The sequence below is a fragment of the Monodon monoceros genome, unplaced genomic scaffold (genome assembly GCF_005190385.1).
Source record: "Monodon monoceros isolate NGI ecotype Baffin Bay Population unplaced genomic scaffold, NGI_Narwhal_1 Super_Scaffold_20, whole genome shotgun sequence".
In the NCBI taxonomy this organism is placed as follows: Eukaryota; Metazoa; Chordata; class Mammalia; order Artiodactyla; family Monodontidae; genus Monodon; species Monodon monoceros.
The window spans coordinates 29,738,701-29,765,991 of NW_021703777.1; the positions used below are offsets into that span (position 1 = coordinate 29,738,701).

The 27,291-nt window shown below is 35.5% G+C and overlaps 2 protein-coding genes across 7 annotated transcripts in view; one reads left to right on the forward strand and one right to left on the reverse strand.

Annotated features, from left to right (window-relative positions):
- LRBA (LPS responsive beige-like anchor protein) overlaps positions 1-27,291 on the reverse strand; it is a 747,970-nt gene that overhangs the window by 559,315 nt on the left and 161,364 nt on the right. For 4 of the 6 annotated variants that reach the window (XM_029235037.1, XM_029235038.1, XM_029235042.1 and 1 more), the window contains 8 exons: positions 15,669-16,730; positions 14,293-14,468; positions 13,304-13,457; positions 12,721-12,901; positions 9,504-9,631; positions 8,922-9,029; positions 4,544-4,703; positions 1,044-1,491 (listed from right to left, as the gene is read on the reverse strand). In XM_029235037.1, coding sequence (XP_029090870.1) covers positions 1,044-1,491; positions 4,544-4,703; positions 8,922-9,029; positions 9,504-9,631; positions 12,721-12,901; positions 13,304-13,457; positions 14,293-14,468; positions 15,669-16,730 — 2,417 coding nt within the window. The remainder of the gene's footprint in view (positions 1-1,043; positions 1,492-4,543; positions 4,704-8,921; positions 9,030-9,503; positions 9,632-12,720; positions 12,902-13,303; positions 13,458-14,292; positions 14,469-15,668; positions 16,731-27,291) is intronic. The other 2 variants (XM_029235039.1, XM_029235041.1) reach the window with 1 other exon arrangement.
- Positions 24,732-25,199, forward strand: LOC114902635 (60S ribosomal protein L22). Its single transcript, XM_029235044.1, has one exon. It carries the CDS (start codon positions 24,751-24,753, stop codon positions 25,135-25,137), a length of 387 nt encoding a protein of 128 aa, XP_029090877.1. The 5' UTR covers positions 24,732-24,750; the 3' UTR covers positions 25,138-25,199.

Below are 27,291 nucleotides of genomic sequence, written 5' to 3' on the forward strand. Positions count from 1 at the left end.
TTACCGAGAAAATTAGTGAAACTTCAAAGGTTTCAAGATTTGACAGTAGTATTAATATTATATCAATGTTAATTTCCTTATTTTGATGAATGTATTGTGGTTATGTAGAAAATATACAAAAATATTCAAAGGGCGTGTAGTACTGTATCAATTTTCCCTCAACAGATTCAGGAAAAATAAAATTTCTTTTAACTGGCAACTTTTCTATAAGGCAGAGCTTGTTTTCAGATAAAAATATTGATTTTTGAAAAAGAATATGCTTAACAACTCTGAAACATACATGTCTTACAGGCAGAATTTCAGAAAATTTAATATAAAGAAAATTTTCAAGCAAATTGGCCAAAGGTTTCTTAGGACAGCAGAGCCAACAAAGTCAGGAATCTATAGTTAGCTTTCTCAAGCTGTCAAGACTCTGAACACTTTGTTGAATTCCTGAATCTGTCGGAATCCACAGATTCCCACCTTTTTTCACAAAGGCTGGCACAGTACCGACAGCAGGGGAATGAAAGGTAACCATTTGTAAATATAGGTGATTTTTAAGTTGTAACAAACGAAGAAAAAAATTATTTAATATACAACTTGCCAATGTAATATTAAAATTATTCTTAAACAATCTTAATAATTATGTTGATAAATAAAAATTTGAAATGATATACAAACCATACAACAAAATATCCTTATAATTTTTAAAACTATATCAAAACATCCCTTTTTAATGTTGAAGCTACAAAATTTAACAAAGTTAAATTCTTGTTTAACCTTTAAATCCTTATAATTTATATATTTATAAACTAATGAGAACCTACTGTATAGCACAGGGAACTCTACTCAGTGCTGACCTAAATGAGAAGGAAATCCAAAAAAGAGGGGATATATGTATACCAATAGCTGATTCACTTTGCTGTACAGTATACACTAACACAACATTGTAAAGCAACTATACTCCAATAAATTTATATATTTATAAATTTATAACCTTTAAATCCTTATAATTTATGTATTTAAATCCTTATATTTATATATTTAAAGACTATTTACAGTACCTGTCAAAAGATCTGAACTGCACAGGCTGCTCAACAGATAGATCACCAAGAGCTCCAAGGCAGGCTGGTGGCAGAAGGACAGGATCCACTGTGACTCCATCTCCTGGTATGTTAACCAAGCTTCGGAGAATGTCCTTCACGTTGATATTTTTTGAAACAGGAACTGATGGTGCAGCCTTGTTATCCAATTCATTTTCTCCATCACTTTTGGTTTCCTGAGATTTACTGACTTCTGAAGAAAGAGTGCACAGCACCTCACTGATGGCATCTGGGCCTGCACTGACACTTGGAGGTGCTACAGGAGGAGCCACGTCCACATTGCTTCCTAAACCAGTAGCCATTTCTTCCCCAATGCCTGAGTCCCTCCTTCGAGCAGATGATGCACTTTCAGATTCTTCCATGGATGCTGGAGTTAATGGGCTGAATGCTGCTGGTGAGTTTTCTACATCTTACCCAGAAAAAGAAGAAAAGTATGAGTTAAAAAATTTACAACTCATTTTAAAAAGGTACACTCAGTCCTAATTATTTTAAATTATGAAATATACAGCATGTGCTAAAAGGTAAAAAACAAATTAAATAATCTATAAAATGTACTCAGTAAATAATTAGATGGTTTAATAAAATAATAATAATAATAAATAATAACAAAATATCTTAGAAAACCCCAAACTGAATATGACATACCAATGGGTAGTAACACAAGGTTGAAAGCCATTGGCCTATAAGAAAAAGTCCAAAATCCTTAGGATAAAGTACAAGGTTCTTCAATAATATGAGTCGGCTAAGTTGTAAACTTTATCAGGGCAGGGAATGTACGTTCTTTAACACTTCATCTCCAGCACCTATGACAATGCCTGGGCCTACAACAATGCCTGGCAAGTAGTAGGTAGTCAATAAGTATTTTTCAGATGACTATTCAACTCCAGCTTTATCTCCTGCTACTCATGGCATAACACATAATACTTTACAACACCAATAATTACCTCTACCTCAATCATGGTTTCTACTGCTAGAACACTTGTTACCACTCCTAAATAACTGAATAATTCAATGGTCCTTAAAATCTAGTTCAACAGGGAGCATCACCTTTTCTACTTGATTTTCATTCCCTCCAATCAGGTGTTCACTCCATTCCAACAAAAATGCTCCACCTTGCTAAATCCAATGGTCAGTTCTCAGTCCTAACAGCACTTGACATAGCAGCAACAACTGATTATTCTCTCCAACGTGACAATACTTTTTTCACTTGGCTTACAGGACACGATGCTCTTCTGGTTTTTCATCTACTACCTTACTGTTGTTCCTTCCTTACCTCCTTCACTTCTTTTTCTCCTGGATTTCTTAACTTGAAGGGACTTAGTACTCAGTTCTTAATCCTTTTATCTTCTCTATCAACATTTATTTCCTTAGTGGTCTCATTAACTCTCAAAGTTTTAAATACCACTATTTCAATAAATAAATACACAAATAAATAAAATTCAGACTGTTATATATAACTGCCTACTCTGAATCTTCTTTTAAATGTCTAAAAGACATCACAAACTCAACATGTTGGAAACTGAATTTCTTATCTTCTTCCTTTAGTATGTTTCACCTTCAGTCTATCCAAGTGCACCTTATAATCATTCTTGACTACCTTCCATCTTTTGCATATCCACAGCTAATATTTTAAAATCCTGTTTTCTCACTATCAGAATATATCCAGAATCTGACTGCTTCTCACTAGCCCTACAGCTACCACCCTAGTCCATCCCCAAAATTACCTCTTGCCTAGGTTATTGCAATATCCTCCTAACTGGCTATGTTAAGACTGTGACATTAATGGTTCTATTGGCCATGCTTCCTGGTATTCACCCCCTTGAGAAGTCGTTGAGTCTGGGCTGGGCCTGATTCACTGTAACCAACCGAATGTGGTAGAAGTGGGCCAGTTCTGAGCCCGAGCTTAAGATCTGGCAATCTGTACATTCTCAGAATCTCTGAACACCTCTATAAACAATCTGGCTACCTGGTTGGAGTAAAACCAAGAAATTCATCTGAGAACAAGTAGCAAGGCCCCACACATACAACCCCAGCTTAGCCATTTCAGTCATTCAGCCCTACCTCTTGGAGCCATTCTAGCTGAGGCACTAGATTAATGAGGAGAAAAGCCATTTCGGACTTTCCAACCCCAGCAAACAACATCTGTAGCAGGGATGAATCATTACCACTGCGACTTATCTGAATCAAATTCATGGAATGATGATAACAAGACTAAAACAGTGAGTTTTGTGAGTTTTAGCTTCGAGGTAACACGTAACACAGCAGTACATAACTAAAACATTGGTTTTTCTTGCCCTGTAGGGTGTATTCTTAAAACAGAATCCCAAGTGTTACTTTTAAAAACATATATCAATTCTAACTCCTGTACTCAAAACCCTCCAATAATTTCTCATTCTTCTTAGAGTGAAAATCCCTTTCTCCTTAGAGTGAAATACCCCCTTTCTCCTGGTCATTCCTGATAATTTTACCCATTCAATTTTTCTTTTCTTAGGACTTAACACCTTCTAAAATAATCAATACTATAAAATTTATTTAATAAATGTACTTATTTTCTACTTCCTCTCACTAGAATTCAAGCTCCAGGAGGGCAGACTTTTTTTCTTTTGTTCATTAATAATGAACAAGAACCTAGGAGGTACGGAATGAATATTGATTGGATAAATAAATCACCCCTGTTGGGTAACAGCTACTTCTATAACTACAATACCTGCTTCTCTATAACTGGCAGCTAATTTTATAACTTTCCCTATAACTGGCAGCTAATTTTATAACTCCAATTATTATAGCTATTTGTTAACAAATCTGTCTCATAAGAAAATACAAGTTATTTATTCTTTACAACAAATGTGGAGTTAAACAAAAATGTTTAATATTTTATTTGTAAAGAATAACATATTCTCGGGCTTCCGTGGTGGCTCAGTGGTTAAGAATCCGCCTGCCAATGCAGGGGACACAGGTTCGAGCCCTGGTCCGGGAAGATCCCACATGCCACAGAGCAACTAAGCCCATGCACCGCAACTACTGAGCCTGCGCTCTACAGCCCGCGAGCCACAACTACTGAAGCCTGCAGGCCTAGAGCCCATGCTCCGCAACAAGAGAAGTCACCGCAGTGAGAACCCACGCACCACAACAAAGAGTAGCCCCTGCTTGCCACAACTAGAGAAAGCCCGCACGCAGCAACGAAGAACCAAAGCAGCCAAAAATAAATAAATAAATAAATTTATTTTTTTTTAAAAAAGAATAACATTTTCTCATCTTTCAAATAGATGGCTCACTTAACGAACAGAAACCATCTCCCAATTGCAATTAACTACACGGTACTTAAAATATTTGGTTATTAGTAAAAATAAATACATACTCTCACTTTATACATAAATTCCAGAATCAATATTTTAACTATCATAAGTAGGTAATGTTTTACTTGAACTTTGGATGCCAGATAATAAAATACAGAAACTTACCAGGAAGTGATAAATTCCCGCTTTCACTACCAGTTTCCTTAAAAGACTGGCTATGCCTTTCATTTTGGGGTTCCAAAATGTCTCTGTACTTCGAGACCATAAGAACAGAGATAAAGTATACAACTGCCAAGGCTAAAAACTGTGCTTGTTTGCTATCCTCCTGGGGAAAAATAAAAGGAGTTGATCAAGCCACTATTAAATAACATGTTTGAATCTTACTTTACATGACAGCATTCAAATAGAAAACATGTTCACAAATCTTTCAATATACACAGAAAATAGTAATGAATTCACCTGAGCAAAGATTAGGCAAATACTCTTGGAAAAATGCCTGTAAATATTAGGTTTTATGCTTGTGAAACATGAAAAGAGAGAAGCTGGCTTGTTTTTTTTAATTAAGTAACTAAATCTGAAGAGATATGTCCTAATATACTTTGTAAGGTTAATCAAACAGCAATTATCATTATATGTGAACAAGTATTTTTGCTTCCAACCGTAAGAATTAAAATGTTTTAAAAAATCAGAATAACAGTTTTCCTAAAAGACAAGCATTCAAGATTTTTTAAAGTAACGTTATCACATACAGAACTGGATGCCAAAGAAATTCTCAAGAGTATTTTAAAATAATACAGACTCAAGTGTCCACAACTGAAAATATAGTGTCTGCCAGAAAGAAAAGGACAAACTAGACTGACCTCTAAAGAGGTCCAGGCTTCATCTCAGCTCTACAGATCACTTACATACCTGTACATCAATGACCAGTTCACCTAGTCAAATTCCCCATTTTCAAAGGAACATTGTACACATCACTGATTTTGATAACTTTTCAAAACAGGTTTGAACTTAATTAATTTAATGGAAAAACTCAAATTCTTCCAGCAAATCCTGAAAACTAAAGGTACCTCAAGTAGCAGCTAAATACAGGATAAGCGAAACAAAGAGCCCGGTTGCCTAGCAGATAAATAAATGGAAACAATTGGCACAAATGAAACTGAAGGTTAACAATTAACAAATATCAAAAGTTTTGGACACAATTTCAGAGAAAAAATGAGATCTCAGAGTCTACTGAACATATCTACTTGATAGGATTATTAGACGTATTGTATATATAATCTAACAAGAATCTATGGTACTTTTTAGGTTCATGTGTAAGATCTTATCAGTCTTGATGGAAAAGATATATGTACATTTTTCCTTTTTTTATTAACCATCCCTTTTCTCCAGAAACTCCTCTGTTCCTCTGCCACACAGTCCCACCATCTATTATAGTAACTGCTGTTAATGGTATCAACATTAAAAATGTAGGCAAATAACTTGCTTGGTCTGCTTATTCTTTTTTTTTTTTTGGCAGTACACGGGCCTCTCACTGTTGTGGCCTCTCCCATTGCGGAGCACAGGCTCCAGACGCGCAGGCTCAGCGGCCATGGCTTACAGGCCTAGCTGCTCCGCGGCATGTGGGATCTTCCCAGACCGGGGCACGAACCCGTGTCCCCTGCATTGGCAGATGGACTCTCAACCACTGCGCCCCACCAGGGAAGCCCTGCTTAATCTTTTATAAATTATTTACACCTATCTAATCTTTATTTAGCCCCTTAATATGTTCAGTGTTTACTAACTACAGTATGAAGTTTACAGTGTATGCCTGATTTGTGCCCAAATAAAAAATATCCCATAGATCCTTATGTTTAAGTCCTAACTCCTAAAACAAATTTACTTTCAATTGTAGCTGTCATTTATTGAATACTTACTGTGAGTCAGGCACTGCGCTATATTCATTAACCCATTTAAATAAGATGAGGCCTAGAGAAGTTAAGTAATTTACCTAAGGGCATACAGTAAATGAAAAAGCAAATCTGAACTCAGATTAGACTGATTAAAAACCTTAGCTTTTAACCTCAAGGTAATAATTTATTTATATCCCCAGTCTTAGGTCATTTCCTTTTTCTTCAAAGTTTGCTTATGCTAGAGAGGCTCTGGGATGTAGTTTGGGAAACGTGGTCTTTTCTCTTTTCTAAAATTCTTGCAAGGTGATTATATAACTTTTATAATTACCAAAAAAATTAATTTGTTACTTTCAGAAATGAACACGGTAGACACAGGAGACACTCTATTTCTCTGTCCAAATATCGTGATATAATAACCAATCAGAAAGTGCCAAAGAGCCGAATCATTCAGAGCCAGGGTGAGGAGCTGTGATTTCATTTTAAGTGCTATGGGAAGCCATCAGAGAACTTTTTTTAAAAAAACATCTTTATTGGAGTGTAGTTGCTTTACAATGTTGTGTTAGTTTCTACTGTATGACAAAGTGAATCTACTGTATAACATATACAGCTATATGTATACATACTTCCCCATATCCCCTCCCTCTTGCGTCTCCCTCCTGCCCTCCCTTTCCCACCCCTCTAGGTGGTCACAAAGCACCGAGCTGATCTCCCTGTGCTATGCAGCTGCTTCCCACTACCTATCTATTTTACATTTGGTAGTGTATATATATATCAACACTACTCTCTCACTTCATCCCAGCTTACCCTTCCCCGTCCCTGTGTCCTCAAGTCCATGCTCTATGTCTGCGTTTTTATTCCTGTTCTACCCCTAGGTTCATTAGAACCCTTTTTTTTTTTTTTCCAGATTCCATATATATGTGTTAGCATACGGTGTTTGCTTTTCTCTTTCTGACTTACTTCACTCTGTATGACAGACTCTACGTCCATCCACCTCACTACAAATAACTCAATTTCGTTTCTTTTTATGGCTCAGTAATATTCCATTGTATATATGTGCAACATCTGCTTTATCTATTCATCTGTTGATGGACACTTAGGTTGCTTCCATGTCCTTCCTATTGTAAATAGTGCTGCAATGAACATTGTGGTACATGACTCTTTTTGAATTATGGTTTTCTCAGGGTATATGCCCAGTAGTGGGATTGCTGGGTTGTATGGTAGTTCTATTTTTAGTTTTTTGAGGAACTTCCATACTGTTCTCTATAGTGGCTGTATAAATTTACATTCCCACTAACAGTGCAGGAGGTTACCCTTTTCTCCACACCCTCTCCAGCATTTATTGTTTGTAGATTTTTTGATGATGGCCATTCTGACCACTGTGAGGTGCTACCTCACTGTAGTTTTGGTTTGCATTTCCATTAGAGAATTTTTTAAGCCAAAGAGTTACATCATCTATTCTAGATTTTGAAACTTCATTCTAGGAAATACAAAGTTACAGGGCAACAGACTCAACAACTGCTCAAGGAAAGAGAATGGGGAGAGAAGGAAGCAGCAATATTTGGTTCTAAAGTGGACCACAGTCAGTGGGTTCTAAAAAGCAAAAGTAATGGTTTCTTCATTAAAGGAATAATAACAGCTACCAAAAAACAAAAGATTGAGATCCAGGGAGGCATTATAGTACAATGGTTAAGATCAAAGTTTCTAGAATCAGACTCCCTAGGTCCTTAATCCACTTCTACCTCTCACTACTTGTAGGATTTTAAGCAGACTATTTAAGCTAATACTGCTATCTTTCTCATAGGATTATTCTGTGAATTAAATGAGGTAATACATATAAATCATCCAGTTATATGCTTAATACAAAATAAACTATTAGTTATAGCTAATAATTATTACCTATAACTACTTTTAACAAATTGTATACTTGTATAAAGCTTAGTGAAGAATCAAAAGAGGACTAAAACACTGGAGAAAGAGAAGGGAAAGTTAAAAATTGAAGTTATAAAGTTTATTTTTAAAAAACGTATATGTAATATAGAGCAGCTAGTACTAAACACACAGTAAGTGTTCAATAAATATTAATGATTATACTTTTTTTATATGACTTTACAATTCCTACATGAAATTCTGCCATATTATATATCAAAATTAGCTAAAATGAAACTATTTCTCAATCTTTAAAAAATTTAAAACACCACTCCCAACATTTCATCGTGTATTTTTATATCATATAAAACTTTCAGAGCACAGATTCTGGAGTTAGAATCCTATCATTTACTAGCTCCATTAGCTTGAACAAGTTACCCAAGCTCTCTGTGCTTCAAATTCCTCATTCATAAAATGGGAATTACAAAGTACACAACTCAAGAAGTTGTTGGAATGAATAAGAACATATGAAGCACTTACAATGCTTACTATGTAATAATGTGTTTTTCTTTTTGGTTGCAATACTCTGATATATTAGCTCCATTTATATAAACAATATTTTTAATATTCTAAGATTCTAAAATCATTGTCAAGAGAACTGGTATCTAGGCCTTCTTATTTCTACCTGACTATTTTATATCACAAAGAGTGTTCACTCTCAGTACTTTGGGCCTCAGGGGAAATATGTATCAGCTAAGAGAATATGTAAAAGAAATACTGTAACTTACTATGTCCCTGAAGACAACTGCCCTAAGTCGATTAATATCCATGTCTTGTAGAAGCCTGTCAAAATCTCTTACTGGAGATATACCACCAGTTACAATATCCACCGGACTCTATTTAAGACAAAAATATATAAATATATACATTACACAGACATTTTAAAAAATAAACAGTATTCCATAGGCTATAATGTTGTTTTTCCCAGTTTATTTTCCTACTTCTTTCTGTCTTCTTTTTTTGGGTGTCAGGATGGGGGTGGGGGATGTAGAAGGGAGTCATGAAGGAAAAAAGAAACTGCATGCTAACTCACGGAGTACGCGAAACACAAATGACATACTTGAAGGAAAAGGTATCATGGACACAAGGAAAGTAAACATTTGGAAAAGCAGACAAGATTAAGTATAAGCAAATCTTTACTGTATACTTAAACACAAATATTTGAAGGTTATGTCCACAGACTAAAATAACTATTTTAGGACCTCTGTCAAATTTATTTAACTTTATGTTGAAATGAACAAATAAATTTAAGATCTTAATCGTAAAATGAGAGAATGCTTTTTATTGAATTAATTATTCTGTATGCTTACCTTTGCCGCAGATTTCCCCACGGGAATCAGGCTGTGTGTTGTTTTCTGGGCTTTTCCTGCTTTGCCTTTAGTTTTCAGCTGTGAATGCTGCTGACACTCTAAGCAATTCCTTACTGCCACTGCACACACTGTAATTTATTTTAAGGAAAAAATTGGGCAAGAAAAGATTATATTTAAGATTATGAGACTGACAAAACTCACCTATACGAGTTACATAAGATTTGAAACATTACCTTCAGCAAATTTCTAAAATGTCCCTGGGCTTTATCACCCACTGTTTGTTTTCTGACTTTGTTAGCTACTCTGTTAGGGTCCACTGCTAGAAGAGAATCAGTTCAGGAACCTTAATAAACACTGTACTCTTTCTTTAGGTCTCACATAAGCTACTTGAAATAATCTTCTATGGAGGAAAAGATAGGGAAGAAAAGAACTTTTTTTGAAGGTGTAAGAAAGTAGAAAGTAAATCACATTGCCATCAACTAGTCCAGGGTAAAATAACCTTCTATTACCTTCATTAAAGTACAATAGTTAAACTAGAAACTTGCATGTTTTTCTTAAAATTTTTATCATTACAGCATGATATTAATAGAGACTGAGAGAGGGTAGAGCATTAAAAGGAATATTTATAGAATCTACCTTTTACTGGCTTTCATTAAAACTGTTTAAATGGCAGGGGACAAAAAAGAGATTGTGATTAATATACAGTCTAAAATTACCTCTCTAAACATCTCACTTAGGCAATTAACTCAAGTTATTTAGAAATTAATTTCGAATTTTAAGTAATAAATTAGGTAATACACAGTTGACTATGAATTGATTGATATAATGTAATCATCTCAATTCCCAACCAATTTGGTAGCACTGAAGGTATTTGTCTCAACAAGAGTGAGAGCAAATTAGGAACAAAATAGCAAACTTAAGTGATAACGACCTTAACTGTCACCAGACTATCATATGGCTAGCACACACAGAATTGAAAAGGGAAAGTATTGAGAAAGGTGCTGAAAGAGAGCAACAACAGTTGGGAAAAGGGAAGGAACACAGTGAAGAAGGGAGGGAGAGAGAATATGGAATACAACTCTGTCAAATTTGGAGTCAGGCCCAGGAAAATAACTCTTCCACTACTTTCGTCACATGTTGCATAAAATCAAGTTTGGTCTGCATTACAAAGTTAAAAACCACATTTGAATGCCTAGTATCAATCAATCTCAGTAGCACAGTTTCTTCTTACCGTTGCCATCCTACCTTCTCAACCCCAACTTCAGGAAAACAGGAGTGAGGAGACCAGGGATCAAAACATTTGGACTGGGACTTCCCTGGTGGCACAGTGGTTAAGAATCTGCCTGCCAATGCAGGGGACGTGGGTTCATGCCCTGGGAAGATCCCACATGCCGCGGAGCAACTAAGCCCGTGCGCCACAACTACTGAGCCTGCGCTCTAGAACCTGCCTGCCACAACAACTGAAGCCTAGAGCCTGCAACAAGAGAAGCCATCACCATGAGAAGCCTGAGCACTGCGTCGAAGAGTAGCCCCCACTCACCACAACTAGAGAAAAGCCCGCACGCAGCAACGAAGACCCAACGCAGCCATAAATTAATTACTTATTTTTTTTAAAAAAACAAAAACATCTGGACTCTTTACCAAGCTTACCATATTCTATTAAGTGATCCTGAACAAGGAGAACATGTGGTGCTGGAGTACACTGAATTATTTCCTTATTTTCTTCTACAGTTATGAAAATGAGGGAGATACGGTATTCCCCTAGCTTCTGAATCTAATACTTCTTGAGTATAGTGAAGTACTGCTAGTGTAGTCTTGTACTTTCAATTCCAAAAGTGCACTCTTTTTAGGAAAGTGGAAAGGTTTTAAAAATGGCATATACAAAAGCAATGGGTTCTAAATATTTTAATTATATTACTGAGATAAAGTTTAAGGGTGTATCCTGTAACAGAAAGAGTAGGAACATTAGTTAAACTATATTCAAATTCCAGCTCTACCAATTTATAGCTTTTAAATTTTTGGCAAATTTCCTAATTTCTTTGATCTCAATTTTCCTCATGAAAAAAGGGAAGAAAATACAAACGAATGAATGGCTGGAAGAAAATGATTGGTGACTCGTGAAAATCAGCAATGACATATGACAGTAGTCAATAAATGATAGCTTCTGTTTTGTTGTGCTTACCGTTTCAATCTCTCTCAATTAAAATTTTTTAAAAACTCCCTAAAAATAGTATACCAAGTCCTTTAGAGCATCCTAAGTTTAAAAGTACTTTGAATAGCATTTTGAGTAAAAATAATTATTGTACCAAAAAAAATGTAAGTACATCTGTTTAAGTAACAGATATTCTTGCTAAATATGGGGAAATACTTCATTAACTAATCAGATTTTCCACTGTTGGTATTATATTTTCATAGGTGCCTTATTTCTAATTTGTCTTCATATGGCCATGGTTCCTAAAGATTTTGCTTCCATTTTTTGGTACCCGTTTCTCCACCTACTTCTCTCCATTTAATAAGCAAATCATTAACAAAGTCTCAGTATTTACGACTAGATACAGGACACCTTCTGCATAGAGAAAAAATTTTCTTCTTCACCTAAGGAAGTTCAGATATCACTAAAACTTCGTTTAATTTACTTTAACTTTCACCTAAGGAAGAACTGCCTCCAGGAGAAGAACAGAGATTTAATAATCTTACTAACTGCTTTAACAAGTTATCACAGCTTATTTGGATAAAGGCTATACTTGAATGATGCTAGTTTAGAACCTTGCTACTCAAGTGTGTTTGTTAAGAGAAGCAGCATCAGCATTACCTGGGACTTACTAGAAAGGCAGTTTTAGGTCTCATCCCAGACCTATACAATCTAATCAGCATTTCAACAAGATCCTTTGGTGATCCATGTGTATGAATCATCTTAAAATTTGAGAAGCACTACTTTAAAGCAAAAAGAGATTGGGGGGTTGGGGGTGGGCGGAGAAGAAGTAATGCTGACCAGAATCAATGCAGAATTTTCAAAACACGTCCTCCTCCTCTATTACCTTCACAAGTACTACTATAGCCAGTACATACACAGTCCTTCACTCTTTGGAGGCTAAAAAGTAGCATAAGACAAATTGCCTAGCACACTTTTTCCCACCAACAGGAAAAAGAAAATGTTCAATTTAATATGTCTGGATCACTGAAAATTTTTTAAGTAAATTCCTAAGTAACAGCTCACCCAGTCGGAGACACTGCCGCAGAATTCCTCCAGATGACATATTTTTTTCAGCTTCAATTTCAGTAAAGCCAAGAGAACTTGCAAATATAAGAACATCCACAAGGCTGATTAGTCTCTGCAAAAATGTCACAGAGGCTTCTATTGAAAGGCCTTGAGTAGGTTCAATATTCTCCAGCTCATGCTGTAAGGAATAAAGTTTGACATTTACATTTATATTCTGATAAAAATCCAATTTTATGAGATACATTCCACAGATTTCTAAATTTTACAAAAAGCCAGGCTTTCACAAATCTACTTCAACAGAGGGATTTCTTATCATTTCATCTAAAAAAAAAGCATACATACAGGTGAAACACTGTCAGTCATATTCTTCACTAATTCATCCCTAATAATTAAACATTCTTTTTAGTCCCTTCATTCCTGGAACAGATTCTAAGGTCCTTTCAAGTAATTACAAAAGGATTCTGTTGCTTTTGAATTACAGAACCTATGATGCATAGTAACAACCACATTCAAGTTTTAATCAATAAGAATGCATAAGTCATGTTTTCACACCAACTTTATATAGTAGTTAAGTCCTTACTGTAGCCGATGTAGCAGCTGAAAGCAATGGCAGTATACCCCCGCAAGCCATGACCATATTGTCCATCACTTGAGAGATGAGATGAATTGTGTTGTGTACAAAGATGACATTATCACTGCTATTCACGAAGTCCATTACTGTCTTTGTTGAATGGCTGTCCAAAGATAAATGATGTTTACTGATAAAGCTAAAAAATGGAAATCACAGTTTGCCTACTTGAGGGGAGGGAGGATAAGAAGGTGCTTTTGCTTCATCTTGAAAGCTGAGGCATTTTGGAGGAGGGTGTATACTTCCTTAGAAGATGTAGACCATTCCATATCAGCAGTTACTACACATGCCCTTTTTCAGTGCTGAAATGTTAACACTATTCATCTTACACTTAATATAAAAGTTGAACTAAATTATCCTTAACTAGGACCAAAATTAAGAAGTGGCAAAAACTAAGAGGTAAATGGTGCTAAATGTGCTATAAAAAATGAATTTTCTAATAACGTTTTCTTAGACAATGCCAGGAAATGTTCTTAAACAGAATAAGAGTAGTATACAAATAACAATAAACACATCAGGCACTTTTAAAATCATAAATCATACAATGGAGGATAATCTGAAATACACAGACTCTTTATACTAAAAATACAATGGAAAATTAGATGTTTTACATAAATCCCAATTTCCTTTTTTTTACTATTTCTAGAAATAAACCCAGTCAGTAGACCTACATTCAGGCAAATTATATGCTATATTATATGCTGTAAAGTACACAGTAAATTTTTTAAAAGAAAAATTTTCAAGTTTTTATACTCTAAATATGGTACCTCATTTATATGAGAATAAACATTAATTCAATAAAACCCTACCACAGAAATAAGTTATAACCTACTTTTTAAGCAAATGACTGAAATTAATTGCAAAATGTCAACTATATAAATTTCTTTGAAAACAAACACTAAAATTTATATACATCTTCTATAATAAACATATGGACAAACCTTCTCCACATCTGTATGTCTGTTTCTATTGAAAATAATAGATCAGTGAGCAAACGCTGATGCACTTGAGACCATCTGAACTCTGGAATACGGAACATAGATCTGGAATTCCTCCTTTGTCCATTAACTGCATCTGGTGCTGTTCCTTGCCCTGGTTGCTCCTGTTGCCTTGACATCTAATAGAGAAAGTTAAAAAGAATGAAATCAGTTCAACTTCAAAGGTAGACATTAATAACTTAATAGCTTCTATGTAATTCATCTAACAAATACTCACATTTTAAGATACTAAGGGACTAAATCAGAGAAAAATTATCAATGAGTAATAACATTAATACATTTAAAGCAAAGATATAAAAAATGCAAAATCAGCACAATGCAGCAGTAACTGGCCAGGAACCACGTTAGTATTATCACCAGCTAATGCAACATTTTATAAAGGAATCAGGAAGCTTTTGGTTTTGAACACTGACATAAAAGAAAAGCCATAGCTGGATTATAAATTGGCTAGAATTAAGAAAAAACAAAAATAAAGACAACAGAATGAAGACCAAGCCACCAAAAAAAGGAAGAGGAGGGCTTCCCTGGTGGCGCAGTGGTTGAGAGTCCGCCTGCCGATGCAGGGGACACGGGTTCGTGCCCCAGTCTGGGAGGATCCTACATGCCGCAGAGCGGCTGGGCCCGTGAGCCATGGCCGCTGAGCCTGCGCATCCAGAACCTGTGCTCCGCAACGGGAGAGGCCACAGCAGTAAAAGGCCCGCGTACCGCAAAAAAAAAAAAAAAAAAAACAAAAACAGAGTTGGAGGAGGAGCAGTAAGAGTTGATTAAAGTGGGAAATGACAACATGCACCCACAGTGGTGTCATGAATCTCTCTGAGACACTGGTAAGGAAGAAAGCTGTGTCTCTGGATCGCACAAAGGCTCCTGTCTCTTAAAAAAGTAAACAGACCTCATGGAACAATTTTAAACCACATACTTTGTACCTAAAATTACACACTGGCAGGTGGTTTTGCAGGAAGGTAGTCCTAGATTCTGCTTAAAAACTAATGTCCTAACTGTGACTGGGTCATCAAATAAAGGGTAAAAGTATTTCCAATGTTTGCTTTATAAGCTAAAAATACACTAACACTGAAACTTGAAAGTAGTAACTTTTGATGATACTGTGGTGAAAATAATAATAAAAGCTGCCATTTAACAAACTCATACTGAAAGCCAAACCCTGTGCTAAAGATAATAATCTTCACATTCACTGCATTTATGTAATTGCAAATAGGTTATGAACCAATTCCAAAATAAAATAAAATAAAATCTAAGTCTATACACTTGTTCTTCTTCAACTCAATGCAAATACACTTCAAGAAGATAATAAATATAATCACCTCAAGCACAGGCTGATGACGCTGAGATGCTTCCATGTTTGTAGTGGCCTTCAATTCCAATCTCTCAGTATCTGTAGCAACACTGGAAGCATCCAACTTAGCAATCCTCTGCTCAGAAGTAGTAGGAGACTCGAAGGTACTACTATTAGAATCACTATGTAGTTTGGTTTCTCCGGCGAGGTTAGTCTTCTCCCCTACCTCCAGCATCTGACCAACATCTGATTGAACAGTTGCTTGGGAAGCAGTAGTTCCTGGTGAGGTAGCTGAAGACCCTGATGCTGTCATAGTCAAAACTGCAGAATCTTTAGGATCTCGAGTTTCAGTGTCAGTTTGTTTCTTACTTACAGGTTGATCCTCTTGAAATATTAACTTGTGGTCATTACTAAACATGTCCATTCTTTCACTGGCTTCAGAAGCAGCTGGAGACAAACTGTTATCTTGGAGCTCTGTAGGTAGACTGGCTTCCTCAGTAGGAATACTTTCTACCTTCAGTTCTACATAATCATCATCTTCTTCTTCCTCTACTACAGACTTATCCAATAATTCTGGCACCTCTGAAGCATCCTCTTCTGAAGGAGAACTTATGGAAGCAGTTACTTCATTGACAGTCATTATATCTTTGCCAGTTGTTTTAAAAGAATCAGAGGAAACAGTCACAGCTTCTATTATGTCAGAAGATCCTTCTAAACTCTCTGCATTAGTCGTTTCATTTTTCAGTGTTTCTTCTAAAGGGACTTCATCCAGTAACTCCTGATTTTCTTGCACAGTTGTCCTTTCTTCATTAGATGTATTGTGAGTTTGCAGTTCAACAATGGATGCAGATTCTACTGAACTTGTCTTCCCAATGCTTGACTTTTCATCACTAGTTCTGGTGATATGAGAAGAAGGAGGAGAATCCTTTGTATCCGATTGCTGGGGTCCTACTGAAACATTAACATCCCTGCTAATGCCAGAGACTGCTTGAACTGGACTTGAAGAACACTGCCCTATTTCTTCATCAACTTTTCCCTGGTGTTCCCTAAATATATTCGCAAGGTTTTCTTTATGTATTTCAAAAGTGACCTACATGAAAAACATACAAGCAGTCAAAACATGCAAAAAAAAGAAAGAAAGAACAGAGCATACAGAACATAAAAATATTTAATTTTTCAAATATATGGTTTATATAATGCAGTAAGACAGTTCTCCTATAATATCTTTATTTATAGAATGATAAACAAAAGGTAAGTCAATCACAAAAATCTAAACAGTCAAAAACTTATAGCTAATCTTAATGCTAACAGGTAGCATGGCATCAAACAATAACAAGAATATAGTTATTTAGCCTATTCTTAAAGACATATAATGTAGGAAAAGAGTACATTATATTCTACTGACTTCTATAACTTGTACCAGGATCTAAGTATTTACCATTGGGAAGTGCTTTGTGCACTACGTAATATATTGTTTCAAATGCAATGAAAACCCATTTCCCCATGATTTATTCTCAGCAGAGATAAAAAATACCAATTATGTTCACTTCATATATGATGCAAATCACACACTTAGATATTATATATATTATAGCAGCTCTTTATATATTTATTAAGCTACTAAAACTTTCTCTTACTAAGCTAAAGAATATAAATTCTTTTAGCAATGAAATGAAAAGATCCAACCCTTTCCCTAAGGTCAACCATAATTTTCAAAGTTGAACTGATCACAAATGGTCTGAAAGTTCCAGTTCATCCATCTACACAACCATTCATTCCACTTGTATGCTGTATGTAAGAGATTACCATGTATTCAGCACTGTGAACATCCTCATATCATGCTTATTAGACTTTTATCCAAATAAATGGAAAACTTTTACGGTTAAAGTATAAAAGACAGTGCTGTGATTTTCAATGTCAAAAGGTTTATGAATTTCTTATCTCATCAAGCATTATTATATTATAGCCACCATTATGTGACTGCTGCTAGTGAATTTCAATGGGAACACCTCTCAAAAAAATAAAAGTATAATACATACAGAAGGTATAAGCATAATTATAGTTTATCAATGCTGGAATTGTTTGTTTATGTAACCTATATTATTATAACATATATAGTAAATTGAACCTTTTAGTCAACAAACCTTTATTGAGCCCTAGTATAGGAGGATGGTAGTAGATGATAACAAAAAAAGATGATTTTTCATGCCCAAAGATTCACAGGCCTTTTTGAATCACAGATGTGTATCCACGTGGATACAAGGCAAACAAAATTATAAATAATGCACGATGTACACAGTTCCTTCCATAGCTATTAACTAGCCTTTGCTCATTACATATACAGTACATTCTTGCCATAATGTGGTATAGCTAAAAATAAAAATGTTTAGGAAATAAACATTTTCCTAATTTTAAATATGTGGGGAACTTTTTTGAATATTTCAAAATGAAATGCACGTATTCAACACTAAAGAGTAAAATGGCACAATGACATTAACAAAATATCAATTTCTTTTACACCCAGAAGGCTGATATCTTCTTTGAACGATGTTCTTTATTTTAATTGACCAATTCTTCATTTATTCATTCAAGAAAACTTTACTGAACATCTACAGTATGCCAGACACTGTGTGATGAAAAACAAAATGTTCCTACCTTCGTGGTGCTTATATTCTAATGGAGTAGATGGAAAATAAACATGTAAATATATAAGATAATGTCAAGTAATAGTAAGAGATTTGAAGAAAAAAAGGAGATAGAGAATAACTGAAGATGACAATCTAGATGGGAGGGTATGTTTTACTAGGGTAACTGGGAAAGGTCTCTGGAGATGTTATGTTTCAACAGAGACAAGAATAAAGTGAGAGAGCAAGTTACATGAATATCATGTAACGAAAAGACTTTCGGGCCGAAGGAAGAACAAATGCAAAGGCCCTGGAGCCAAAATAAGCTCCGTACGTTTGAGAAACAATAAGAACCCAGCACACAGAGAACTGTAGGTGATAAAGTCAAAGATGCAGCCATTGGCTAGATCATGATTAGAGAGCAGTACAGACTATGTTAAAGGCTGAATTTTATTCTGATACACGTGTAATGTATAATACAACAGTCTTATAGAATGAGTTTAGTTTTGAATAATCATTGGGTTTGATTTTATTCAAATTAAGGATTTTTAAAATTTTTATTATAAAATGTATTAATAAACATGAATATATACAATCTATAGGTACAGGTTAAAGAGTAATTTTTTAATCTCATGTACCTATACCCACATCAAGAAACAGAACACTATTACTACCTCACAATTCCCCTATGTGCCCATCCCCAACTGTGCTCCCAATCTCCCCACCCCTATCAAGAGGAAATCAGTATCCTGGCATTTCTATTAACTGTTTCCTACTTGTTTTTTAATAGCTTTACTGCCTAAAAACTAAGAAACTAAGTATACCATAAACCTAGCAAGTTTTGTAAAAGAAAGGCCAATATTGCCACAACAAAGAAAGGCTCCAAGGAGAAGACAAGCTACACAGAATCTGTGTATTGGAGCCAGCTCCAGCTTCTCTAAGAGGATATATAAGGCTATTTCTGGGAAGTCTATAGGCAAGGTCATTAGGAAACACTGGGAAATATACAGGATAAGAGAATCTATGAGGGCTAGTGGGGGCCAGGTAGTGGGTATTTGGCATAAGTAAGGTCCAAGAATAAAACTATTTTATATTGTATTGTCCAATTCTAAGCTCACTATTCTACTCTCAGAAGCAGGACAAAGCAGACCACATTTTTGAGGGGTGAAGTGAGAATCTTCAGGTGATCCAGGCAGCAGGACTAGAGAGAACAGGAACTAATCACCACATGGTGAAGACAAGTAGTCATGAGAACATGAGCCCATCTCATGTGGGTAATTTGTCCTCAGGCTTTAAAAAGATGTTACAAAGGCATCTGGCATTTCAATAATAATAGCTCCCCCTATATCTGTATCTTAAGTCAAACTATTCCAGTTTAGATGGACGGTCATATGTCTGCTACACAGCTGCCATTCTGGGACCTCCCTTCACTACAGTGTTGGAGATTCCCTTCATCTTTCTCCTGTTTCCTATAACCCATATCTTCCTCTTTGTTTTATTCTCTCCTTTTGGTGCAGTATATCCTCCAGTGTCTGCTTGAAATTTTTGAGACCTATAAAAGTAAATTTATTCTACCTTCAAACTTAAAAGTCAGATAAAATTGTAGGTTGGAAAACATTTACCTTCAGAATATGAAAGGTATTTCTTCACTGCCTTCTTATTTCTGTGCTTCCTGTTGGGAAGTCTGAGATCTTTCTGATTCCTGATCCTTCATACGACTTATTTTGTTCTTTTTCGTGAAATTTTATGAAGTCCTCTCTTGTTCCTAGTGCTTTGAAATTCCACAATGATTCTTGCCACCGGTCTATTCTGATCCACTGTGCTAAATATACCCACTGGGCCCTTCCAGTCTAGTAACAAATATCCATTGGTTCCGGGAAATTTTCTTGAATACTTTATACCTTCTTCCCCGCTTTTACCCCTGTTCTCCCTTTCCGAGATTTCTATTTTTTGAGATTGCACTGATTGGTCCTCTAATTTTCTTACCATTTCTCTATTTTTCATCCCTTTGTCTTTTGGTTCTACTACCTGGGAGAGCTCCTCATCTAACTCTTAAACACGTTTTTCATTTCTCTTATGTGATTCTATACTAGTCACTTGACTTCTCTGCTGCTCATATTTTTCCTCTCTAAAATGGGTAGTACAAGGGTAAATACAGACCTAGAAGATTTCATATTTTAAATTTTCCCTGGTGCAAAAAGGGAAAGAATACTCCCTCTCTCCTCTTTAGCATTTCCTTTAGAAAACCTGAAGTTGCAAATACTTTCTCTGGTAACTGGAGATGTATGTAAATCTTTTTAAAAGATAATAAACCTCTTTCTAGTTTAGCATCCCTAGGATATCTTTCCTGGGGGCACTGGAGACATTTCTTTCAAACATGAACATCAAGAATGATGGTGCCCTGTCTCCTGTCTCAGTGAGAGTTTCAGCTTATGTGCTTGGCTACAAGATGTAACCTCTGAACATCCGAAAAACTACTCAGAATAATTCTGGATGATCACAGACATGTGGAAATAAGACTGAATCAATTACATTTAAATAATGAAAGATGAGGACTTCCCTGGTGGCGCAGTGGTTAAGAATCTGCCTGCCAATGCAGGGGACATGGGTTCGAGCCCTGGTCCGGGTAGATCCCACATGCCGCAGAGCAACTAAGTCCGTGCGCCACAACTACTGAGCCCACGTGCCACAGCTATTGAGGCCCACACGCCCTAGAGCCTGGGCTCCACAACAAGAGAAGCCACCACAATGAGAAGCCCAAGCAGCACAACAAAGAGTAGCCCCGGCTCGCTGCAACTAGAGAAAGCCCGTGCGCAGCAACGAAGACCCAACGCAGCCAAAAATAAAATAAATAAGTAAATTTATAAATAATAATAATAATGAAAGATGAAACGGGGCATTAAGTGAAAAGAATCACAAATGTTTTAACAATGTAAGTGTATTCTGAGCCAACATCACAAAGTACCAAGTGATAGAAACAGAACCACTGCAAATGTCTGGAAAAACACATAAGTAAAAATCAACAAAGTTTTGAAGCAGCAGAATGCAAATAAAAAATTACAACTTTTAGTGATTGAAATTAAAAATAAATCCAAATAAACTGAGACACTAGATAATTAGTAGAGTAAGGATAAGTTTTCATCCTATGACAAGACCAAGTGATACTCCTAATGTGAGGGGGGACTGCCACCTCCCTAGTTCAACTAATATAACTATCACAAAAGAAAGTTATCAGCAAAAACACTGCAATCCATTTCAAAACCAAGTATGCTCCTATACTAAAGAGCACTGTTTTGAAGAATGAATAAAACAGACTTGAAACTGAAGGGTTAGAACCTACATTACTGCCACTATAAAACGCATCCAGGATGTTAAAACAGTACAGTAAAATTTCAAAATCCTATGACTATACCTGACCAATGTATTTTTATGATGAGTGTCAATCATCATCCTAAAATGGTGTACAACAGGGATTTAATGGACATTTCCAAAGCTTACGTCTAAATACTACTATATATATATATATATTATTTTTCTTATTAGGTAATAGGATACAAACTTAACAGAAAAAAATGTGTAAAATGGTAAGAGTCCTAAAAAAATTCATTCACACTTTTATGTTAATGCTTTTATTAAGGTTACTAACGTAGTGGTATCATAGAAACAAAAGCTTTATAACACCTTACTGTAGCAATAGCATATAGTCAATTATATAGAACTGATCTTTCCTGTGGTTTATAAACAATCTGAGGAACTCCTCTTGGATTTTCATGTCCCCTTCAGGGCCAACAGAAGATACATATTTTTGCTATCACAAACTCTCTCTTAAAGATTTGTTTCCATGATGCTCTTACTAGTATTCACTTAAGTTACAATTTCCATGACTGTCATCATAGTTAGTCTTTCAACCATTTGATAAGAGACCATTCATTCTAAAGGTGAAATATAGGTCTGTGTAATATATTTCTTTCTCAATTCTAACTACATTCATAACCAGCAGACAAACTTTCAACTGTCCATTGGAAAAGATAGGTTAAAAGGTAGTATTTAACATTAATTTTTCAAGCACAAGAAGATGGTTTCTATAATACATATTTCAATTCAAAGCAATGTACAGTTTCATAAAGTACATTCTTAATGTGCCACAAGGAATATATTTCTTTTTTGATAAACAGATTTGCAGTCAAATCTGTACCAAAATAGTGCTTTGTCTTTCCTAAGCAAACCAACTCTTTCCTTTGTAAATATGAATATTAGAAATGCTTTCACATTTTTGAAGTTGATTTTTAAATCTCCTTTTAATTTATTCCAATAGTCAAAAAGCTAAATGGCAACTGAGTAATTATCACTGTTGTTATGTTTTTGATACCGTTCTCCTAAAGGTATTTGTGACTGATAATTCCTAATTAATTACCAGATACTGTTCTAAATTATTCAGCTAAAAGACTAGTTATTAATGTTTACAATCATTAGATAGCTAATCTATAGCTGTTTGTAATGTTTGGAAAGTACTTCTATAAACTACTAAAGATACTCATAAGCTAATAACTATAACATTTCTTCAGCCATTACTTTCAATTTAATTGACATTCAAATTTACTGATTAGGACATAAAAGATGAATGCAATATATCAAGAGATTAACATTATTAATCCATGTATTAAAAAATTTAACCTGTAAAATTTAGACTTTTAAATGTTAGCAATGTTTAGGAACTGGCTTTCTTTTTGGAAGCAAATATATCTCTTTCATTGTATGTTATTTTCCTTTGGAAATACCAGCTGTATATGATATGCTAACTTCTAATTCTTAGGTTACCAAGTTTTCCACAGTTGATAAATAAGATATATTTTTCTTTGAAAATAGCTGAGGGACTTTCCTGGTGGTGCAAGTGGATGGGACTCCACGCTCCCAATGCAGGGGGCCCAGGTTCAATCCCTGGTCAGAGAACTAGATCCCACATGCATGCTGCAACTAAGAGTTCACATGCCACAACTAAGGAGCCCACCTGCCACAACTAAGAGCTGGTGCAACCAAATAAATAAATATTAAAAAAATAATAAAAATAAAACTTGCTGAATCTTCCCATATGGAATATCAATAAGCATAGCTCAAAATGATCACCACCACACAACAGATCTTTTACAGAGACTTTGTTGCAACAGCTTACAACAATAATGGTATAAAAGATATAACAGTTAAAATCAAATTATAAATATTTATAAGCTTACACATATTTACTGATCTATTTTATGCAAAGTACCCTGGTTACAAATCTAAATGTTCTGGTCAAACCTAAGCACTTAAATGCTACCCTAATACAACCTGACTGAAGGGATATCAAGCATATAGCCTAGGTTATCCTAAGAAAACTGCCTAAAATAATTAGTTATGAAAACAACATTATACATTCGATAACAAAGGAAAGAGAAACAATCCCATGAGGAAAACAAGTCACATATGTAATAAGCGCTATACACTCATCATGTAATAAGCTCAAAAACATTTTTTGATATAGGTAGTATACTTTGCATTCAGAACACACTACCCCAAAATATGGCACATTGGCACACTATTTTAAGATGAAGGAATTTGAGAAACAGTAGGTATAGAAAAGACTCTGACCTTTTCATCCTCCCCGAAGCAAATCATAGAAACACCAGGTTCTAGAAGGACTCTCTCATCTCCCCCTTCTCCCTGAAGCTTATGTGAGAGGTGCCTATAGCCCAGAGGAAAAGAGCACCCTTATCTCAAAGACAGAAGTACGCCGAGAGGAATCGGAATAAACAGGCCTTGATGATTTTCCCCCAGTTTACTACTCTTAGTTCATACCCTTTGTCCTTCCACGCTTTTCCACGGCTTTCCACCCTTCATCAAACCTAGTATAAGAACGCTCAGGCTTAATCGTTTCTTTGGGTCTTCACTTCCTTATGAAGACTCCCATTTCATGTAAAACATATTAAATAAATGCACATGCTTTTCTCCTAATAATCTCTTTGTTAGTTTAATTTTCGTGTCCTGCCAGGGACCTTAAGACAGTCAAGGAAAAGTTTTTCTACTCTACAATTCACATGATTTTTTTTCATTTATTTATTTATTTATTTTTGGCTGCGTTGGGTCTTCGTTGCTGTGTGTGGGCTTTCTCTAGTTGCAGTGAGCGGGGACTACTCTTCGTCAACGCAGTGTGCTGACTTCTCCTTGTGGTGGCTTCTCCTGCTGCAGAGCACAGGCTCTAGACACACAGGCCCACTAGTTGTGGCACACAGGCTCAGTAGTTGTGGCTCGCAGGCTCTAGAGCTGCAGGCTCAGTAGTTGTGGCGCACGAGCTTAGTTGCTCCGCGACAGGTGGGATCTTCCCAGACCAGGGCTCGAACCCGTGTCTCCTGCATTGGCAGGTGGATTCTTAACCACTGCGCCACCAGGAAAGTCCTACAATTCACATGATTTAAATATAAAACAGTAGCCTTTTCTGCCTCCGCTGCGGCGATGGCGCCAGTGAAAAAGCTTGTGGTGAAGGGGGGCAAAAAAAAGAAGCAGGTCCTGAAGTTTACTCTTGACTGTACCCATCCTGTAGAAGATGGAATCATGGATGCGGCCAATTTTGAGCAGTTTCTTCAGGAAAGAATCAAAGTGAATGGAAAAGCTGGGAATCTCGGAGGAGGTGTTGTAACAATCGAAAGAAGCAAAAGCAAGATCACTGTAACTTCCGAGGTGCCTTTTTCCAAAAGGTATTTGAAATATCTCACCAAAAAATATTTGAAGAAGAATAATCTCCGTGATTGGTTACGCGTAGTTGCTAACAGCAAAGAAAGTTACGAATTACGTTACTTCCAGATTAATCAAGATGAAGAAGAGGAGGAAGATGAGGATTGAAACTCGGTTATCTGGAGTATTTTGTATGAATTCTTAAATAAAATTTAGGAAACAAAAAAAAATATATATATATATATATAAAACAGTATATAGTGTAAAAGTCTCCCTCCCACCACTGGTCCTCACCTGTACAATTCCCCAACAATCAGTTATTAATTTCTTATGTATCATTCCAGAGTATTTTTGTGCATATACATACAAATACAAATTCTCACTTTCCCACTTGTCTAACTCACTAATATCCACTATACACACTGTTCCACAGTTTCTTTTGTCACTTAATATATCTTGGTGAACTATCTCAGGATAGTTTTAATTTACAGTGCCTTACGAAGTGTCTTTTCATAAATCTAAAGTACTTTTTACTTAGTTTTCTATGGGTTGTTTGATCATGGTTTTCATTCATTTTTCTATTAGTTTGTCATTTCGCATCTATTTCTAGGAGCACTTTATATATTAGGAATGTTATCTTTGCTCTGGTCCTAAACAGTTTTCCCAAATTTGTCATTCGCCTTTTGACTTTTGCTTATGGTATTGTTTGGTTTTTGGTCACAAAGGATTTTATATGTTTTAATGTAGCAAAAAAAATAGTCTTTTTTTCTCTTTAATGGTTCTAGATTCTAAATTATACTTGGAAAATTCTTACACACTCCAAGGTTACAGAAGAATTATCTGTGTTTTCTTCAAGTACTTTTGTTTCTCCCTCCACCCCCATCACAGCCCATTTAATTGATCCATAGGTTAAATTTCTTCGTACTCCAACTTTTTTTCCCTAGATGAATCCTCTATTATTCCAACAATATTTATGGACTACTTCAAGTTTTCCCTTTATAATATACTAAAGTCTTATATGGAACTTTGTATATTTCTGGACTTTCTCTTCTACTCCCCTGGTCAGCCTATCTCTTCATGTGTCAATACTACATTTTTTAAATTATTGACATTTGGTAACGTATTTTACTATTCAGTAGAGTTAGTCCCCCTCACTGTTCTTTACAGAGTCTTCCTGGATATTTTTACTTGTTTATTTTGTCTTACATTTCCTTAATAATTAGCTTACTCTGTTTTTTCTCCACCAAAAGAAAAAATGATTAATTAGTATTTTCCTGGGATTTCATTAACTTTATAAAATAACCTAAAGAAATGTTAATTTATTATAACTTTATGATGTTGAGTCTTCCTATTCTAGGAAATATGTTTTTCCATTTGTTCATGCCTTTTGTGTGCCCTTTGGGAATGTTTTAAAGACCTTTTCAAGTAATTCAAAGTGTAATTTAGAGATATATACAAGATACTACTGGCAGTATACAGAAATTACTTAATTGCACCTAGAAATAAATGGAAGTACCGAGAAGATGCTGACATTTAAGTTTGGTCTTCATTAATGATTACTCATATGGAGAAAACAAAAGGATTAAGAGCAAGGGGAGATGCCATGCAGAAGGAATTTAAGAAGGTATGTGTAAGAATGGATGGTGAAAGAACATGGTTCATTTAAGACACTGAAGTTATTTGGTAAAGCAGTAACATTAAAGCATTTCTAGGAGTGACGAGCAATAAAAATAGTGTAAGCAGTGTTAATGGCAAGGAGGTAATAGACTACTAAAGGCTTTGGGAACCATGAGAAGGAATCAAAATTTTATCATACAGGTAAGGGCAAGCTTTATTTATTCACTGCTTAAAAGGCAACGCAGCCAAATAAATAAATAAATAAAAATTCTTTTTAGAAGGCAACTCTGATTTAACACAGACAAATTACAAAGTTATTTTCTAATGAATTTGACTTGTAAATCCTACTATTCCACTTATATGTAGCTTAAAATAAACCCACTACAAAAAAAAATAATGAAAAACAAAAAATGGGAAATACCTATATACAAACTGCCAAGGAAGGGAAAAAAACAAATTTAAAAGTAATACAATTGTATTTTTGTTTACATTGACAAACACTCTCTCCAGAACCAAATTTTAGTAAGGTTGCTCTGAATCCTCGTCAGACCTACAGCTCTGAGTTTCAGCAAGAATCCTAGGTCAGTTTAGAGACAATCCCCCATCCTCAATATCTGTTCACACTGACTTCTGATCAGTTCCTCATTCCCCACCATCTCCCAGGTGATATCTAATCAGCCTGGCCTGTCTTCAGCAAGAGTCCTG